This window comes from Brienomyrus brachyistius, chromosome 16 (genome assembly GCF_023856365.1).
Source record: "Brienomyrus brachyistius isolate T26 chromosome 16, BBRACH_0.4, whole genome shotgun sequence".
NCBI lineage: Eukaryota > Metazoa > Chordata > Actinopteri > Osteoglossiformes > Mormyridae > Brienomyrus > Brienomyrus brachyistius.
This window is the reverse complement of record NC_064548.1, coordinates 19338359-19344358: the sequence shown is the minus strand read 5'-3', so window position 1 is coordinate 19344358 and position 6000 is coordinate 19338359. Positions and strand designations below refer to the sequence as shown.

The window sequence follows — 6000 nt, the reverse complement described above, 5'->3', positions numbered from 1 at the left end:
GGTGCTTGCCGAAAAAGGCATCCCCTTGGATTTTGGATTTCTGCAGCTCCCATCATCAAGTGCCTTTGGGACTTTGTATTTTAGAGAGTGTTATGTTACCTGTGCAAGTTTCAGCTGCATAGCTGCAGTACAGCCAGTTTTAACAGGGGGATGCCTTTTCCGGCAGGTGCTTGCCGAAAAAGGCATCCTCTTGGATTTTGGATTTCTGCAGCTCCCAATATCAAGTGCCTTTAGGGCTTTGTATTTGAGAGAGTTTTAAGTTACCTGTGCAAGTTTCAGCTGCATAGCTGCAGTACAGCCAGTTTTAACAGGGGGATGCCTTTTCCGGCAGGTGCTTGCCGAAAAAGGCATCCCCTTGGATTTTGGATTTCTGCAGTTCCCATCATCAAGTGCCTTTGGGACTTTGTATTTTAGAGAGTGTTATGTTACCTGTGCAAGTTTCAGCTGCATAGCTGCAGTACAGCCAGTTTTAACAGGGGGATGCCTTTTCCGGCAGGTGCTTGCCGAAAAAGGCATCCTCTTGGATTTTGGATTTCTGCAGCTCCCATCATCAAGTGCCTTTAGGGCTTTGTATTTGAGAGAGTTTTAAGTTACCTGTGCAAGTTTCAGCTGCATAGCTGCAGTACAGCCAGTTTTAACAGGGGGATGCCTTTTCCGGCAGGTGCTTGCCGAAAAAGGCATCCCCTTGGATTTTGCATTTGTGTAGCTCCCAATATCAAGTGCCTTTAGGGCTTTGTATTTGAGAGAGTTTTAAGTTACCTGTGCAAGTTTCAGCTGCATAGCTGCAGTACAGCCAGTTTTAACAGGGGGATGCCTTTTCCGGCAGGTGGTTGCCGTAAAAGGCATCCCCTTGGATTTTGGATTTGTGTAGCTCCCATCATCAAGTACATAACAACAACAACAATAATAATAATAATAGTAATAATAATAGATAATTCATTGATACTCATGGAGAAATTGTCTTTACACCTCCTTATTTATAGAGTAAGTTGTTTACAAAAAGCAGCCATCTGGTGGGACAAACAGAAAGCTGAGGGTTAAGAGCCTTGCTGAAGAACCTGCAGCCAATAAAGCCACACGCCCCCCCCCCCGCAGAAAAAGTTCATCAAGAACCAACTTCATCATTATATTTGCACTAACCCCATGCACGTCTAACTAATACAATTTAGAGACAGGTCAGTGTCATCTGAGCTACACGGTGCAACACTATTTTAGCCATTAATTAAAACGAGACCCAGACATTTTAAAAAGATTGAGTAACAATTTTTTTTTTCGTGAAAAAACAGTGTTGCTGTGCATCTGATACACACTTATAATGTAACAAGCTTTATATTGCCACGTTAATGTCTGCTGGTTTGAACTTTTGAATCGATATCAACAGTGACAGCCCATTAAGTAACAAAGCGTTTTCAGATCAGCGATCTATTTTATTTGTTTTGTGTTATATATCTGTATTTTAACAAAATACAACGTCATGTGATGCGTTACGTGCGTTTTATGAGTTTAAGTAAACAGGAACGATCATTTCTACGCATTACAAAAAAGAGCTTTCGTTTCGCTGTTTTCAGCGGTGCGCGCTCCCGAGACAGGCATGCATTCTACGGCAGGGATGCCTTTTTCGGCATAACACCGGCTGACTGACAGCCCCGTACCGGCGGCTCCTCCCTCTCTGCGCCTTGCGACCGTAACAGCCGCACTTCCCAGCTCCGCTTCTTACCATCATTACCACCGCGATCTTAAACCTGCTCGCCAGCGCGCCATGTCCTAAATCTCAAACTCCTCCCGGATTAGTGTTTCGATTTCAAGTGGCACTTTTGCACACAGGGTTATACACTTAAAACTTCTTTTTTTTCACAGGTGACCATGGCCGCACCGGCTGCTCTGATTTCCCCGACTCCCTTGGCGCTTACTCCTCCGATCTCAACTTCCACCTTGCCGTCTCCATCTCCTACCGTCGCTCCTCCCGGACATCAGTTCCGATCAGAGCTTACTACCATCGCCGGCAGCTCCCAAGCCGGCAAACCGGTGTACTCGACTCCATCTCCCGTTGAAAATACCCCACAGAACAACGAGTGCAAAATGGTAGAAATGAGAGGAGCAAAGGTTGCATCTTTCACGGTGGAGGGCTGCGAGCTCATCTGTCTGCCCCAGGCTTTCGACCTGTTTCTCAAGCACCTGGTCGGCGGGCTGCACACCGTCTACACCAAGCTGAAGAGGCTGGAGATCACGCCCGTGGTCTGCAACGTGGAGCAGGTGCGCGTCCTGCGCGGACTCGGAGCCATTCAGCCGGGAGTCAATCGCTGCAAACTCATCTCTAGGAAAGACTTCGAGATCCTTTATAACGACTGCACGAATGCCAGGTGAGACTTTTTTTCCCCGAAGTAGTTTTATATAATCGAGCTTTTCCACACCTGCCCTAAAGTTAACTCAGGTCTTTTTAATAGTTACGTGTCTATGAATGACAATTTACCACTGAGAAGATATTAGAACATAACTGGAAATCAAAGAGTAAAAATGAAGCAGTGCTTATGTATAGTCTGATTAGTTTCATTATTGCAGATTATTCGGGATACTCGTGTTTTTGGGTTAGTCCACCTGTAGATTTAAGCGGTTTTTGTGTTGGAAAGAAGTCAGGAACGGAAAAGTGCGGATGTTATGAAATTGGCTAATGACGCTTGTAACGGTTACAGTAAATGTATAAAGTAATAGCGAGACATCATCTATGCTTTTATTTTAACAGCCCCCCCTCCCCCCCCCCAAAAAAATAAAAAAATAAAATAAATATAAACTGGATTTAAATGAACTGAAAATTCTCAGTTTATTATGTGGTGAACTACATCTTTTACCTTGCAGTGAACCACTATCACGTGGGAAATTTACAGCGCTGTCTGTTTCAAGGCTGTGTTTAGTAAGAATCACATTGCTGGTAGGGCCAGAAATACGTTACGTGGCTGAAATTGTTATTCAACTTCAATCAATGTTATTGACTATGCTTTTTTGCGCACGGTTGGAAGCAAGCATCCACATTGCTCAAACGGGTTAATAGTTCAGCAGCCACGCGTACATGGACACTGGATTTATTGTAGTCAAAGCGATCCCAAAGCCACGTAGTCTTGAGATGTGGCAAAGTACAGAAGAATATTTTTACTTAAGCTGACAATGATGATGGCCACGTTATCCTTTCATTAGACTGTTTCCTCACGTGCTCATCTGAGAACATACTGTACCATCGGCCTAACGCTTGTGCAATTTATAGAATAATTGATTTTTGTTAATGCCCTTTCCTTAACTGATTAGAAGCTCTAAACAGTCACAAACTGATTCAACTTTTGGTTTAGCGTGGTTTTAGAATGATAAAAATATGTACTGCTGGTCATTTAGAACAGTCTAAATATAGGTCCAGATTTTTTATAATTATGAGTAAGCACGCAATAATGTTCAGTATCGCTAAAGCTGGTACCAAGGAAAATGTTAATATGACTGTATTTATCTTGGCAATGGACAGAAGTCTATATATAACTATTTCATGAAATGAAGAAGTAAGGAATTACACAACTCAGTTAGCCAAAAAGCCATACTTGGTTTTCCATATTCAACCAAGCTCAATATGCTTAATGATTACACCTCTCATCTTATGGATTTTTTTCAGTTTCTCCTGTTATATCCATTTTCAATATACATCCATCCTTTTGTGGGAGCTGAGGGTCTGTACCTTTGGGTCGGGCCGCCTAGGCTTGCAGGTGGGGTTTGCGCTTTGCGGGCCACCAGTTCATCAGAAGGCAAAGCCTTATGCAGACACATGTCATCACCAATTATCCATGCATGGATTATGAATGTGTAAAGTATAAAGGAACCACAAAATGTCTGTGGTGACACTCTTCAGTTTTGAATAAGCCGAACGTGAATTTTCCTGTATGGCTTGACGTTCTTAAACTTTTCATAGTTTTGATTGTGTCATAGTTTGCAAGCTTTGTGTTTGATTGAATAGATTAGATTAGATCAGATTATATTAAACTTTATTATCATTGTTCAGGTACAACGAAAATGCAGTTTAGCTTCTAACCAGAAAGTGCAAATAATACAGCATAAATCGTACATTAAAGTGCAATAGTCAGTAAGTTAAGAAGATACAATTAAAGTGGTTACTAAACTTAGGTTTTGCTTCAGTGCATGTAGTACATGCGGTACAGCTTTTTAGTACAAAATCAGAAGGATTGTTGTTATGTCTGACTTGTACTGCTGTCAGAACCGTCCCGCTGTGTTTGATGGACTTATTGTTACTGATCTGTACCTTCAAAAAGGGACTGAAAAGTGATGCTGAGTCTGCTGGCCGTGCAGCTTCATCAAGGGGTTTTACATTCACATAAAGCCTCGGCCTGAGTGAGAGGTCTGTGAATCATAATGGCCGGTAATGGGAGTTAAAGGGTAACTCATTGTTACTCTCGGGCTTAGGGAGGCTGTGAGTGTTCGTGTCGGGGATTCGTGGGGCCCTCTGCCTTGCAATGCCCCCATTTCCTTTCTTAGATTATTGTCTGTTAAAGTATGAATTCATTCATTATGTGTGTGACACCCAGAGCATGGCTGCTTGCCAAGACTTAATTCTGGCAGCAAAAGATCTGCTTGCCAAGATTTAATTCTGAAAATTGCTGGATGATGGAAGAGAGAAAAAGATAGACTTTAGTTTGACATCAGTGACTCCGTTCATGCTTTTCTTGTCTGTAATAACTGCACAATATCTTTGTTTGTTGCTGTGACGTTGCTAATTCATTGGGAGAACTACTTCAATATGCCCGAAAGCAGTGGTACTCAGTTTGCTCTCCCCCTCCCATCCCCACCTCAATCAGTCTTATATGGTCCTTAATAGGCTAATAATGAATGTGGCAAGTTGAAAACAGGGTGGGTTGAAATGAAAACATTCTGGCGTGGGGGGGCAGGAACAGGATTGACTCTCTACTGCCCTAAAGTGTTTTTCTTACGGGGGGGGGGGGCTTGGCTCCTTCCCCCAGGGTCTCTGTCAGCTCTTTCCTGAATGAATTGTACCTGCAGCTCAGTATCAGATCTATAATACCTCTTTGCCCCCCCCCACCCCTTAGCAGAACTTTCTCTTTTCTCTGTTTCCTGATCATTACATTTTTGCAGCAGGTTACCTTAATAGGATGATCTGACTGTGTTACTGATTCGCCAGATGTCGGTGCGTCCAATTAAAATGAAATTAACCAAAATCTTTAACCTTATGTAGATATTTTACTGTTAACTAATTGGTTAATTTGTGCTGATTTCTCTATTATACTTAAACATATATCACTGTAATCTTTTTTTTTTGGGTCCTCAAAATATGTTTTGATTAAATAATTTATGCTTCTCATGTTTGCCATAGTTTTTTTTTTTTTTTTTTCCTTCCTATTTTCTTTCCTCCAGATATGAGGCATGATTATAGGTGCTCTTGTGGAAAATCTCTTGCTGGATCAGATTCACCTTTTTCCCCGCCAGTGTGGCTGCTAAGGTGCTTGTCACTCAGCAGCGATATCCAGCAGACACCCGACCCGCGGTGATGGTAACTTCAAAAAGACAGTGACAGATGTTTGAATAGCTTGTTAGAGAGGAGCAGAGACCGAATTAAGATTAGGCCTCTCAAAAAAATCAGAAATTCATTAAATAGGCAAATAGACCATAATGTAAAAAACTGACTTTTTAGACGTTATATTTACACACACACACACTGTACACACACATACACAAAACAGGGATTTCTTTAAAATATGCTACACATTTTGTAAATGTATGTTTTATACAATCATTTTAAAATGGAGTTAGCTGTGTATTTGCAGAGCTTGTTTGGATTTGACTGATGTGCCGGAGCCTATTGCGAGGAAGTGAAAGTTATAAAAGAGACAAATTATTCAGAGGCCTAACAGGCATATAATTGCCAGTGTACTACTGTAAATAGTTATCCTTCCTTAGAAGTACATATTCATCACGGCCAGATTTTATACGCAAGAA

At 41.7% G+C, this 6000-nt stretch overlaps 1 protein-coding gene across 1 annotated transcript in view; it reads left to right on the top strand.

The window, feature by feature from the left end:
- The first annotated feature begins 1662 nt into the window (after positions 1-1662).
- Positions 1663-6000, top strand: part of LOC125710030 (dachshund homolog 1-like) — a 79663-nt gene continuing 75325 nt past the window's right edge. Inside the window, exon 1 of the mRNA XM_048979190.1 lies at positions 1663-2360. Within this exon, the coding sequence (XP_048835147.1) occupies positions 1864-2360 (497 nt within the window). The 5' untranslated portion in view covers positions 1663-1863. The remainder of the gene's footprint in view (positions 2361-6000) is intronic.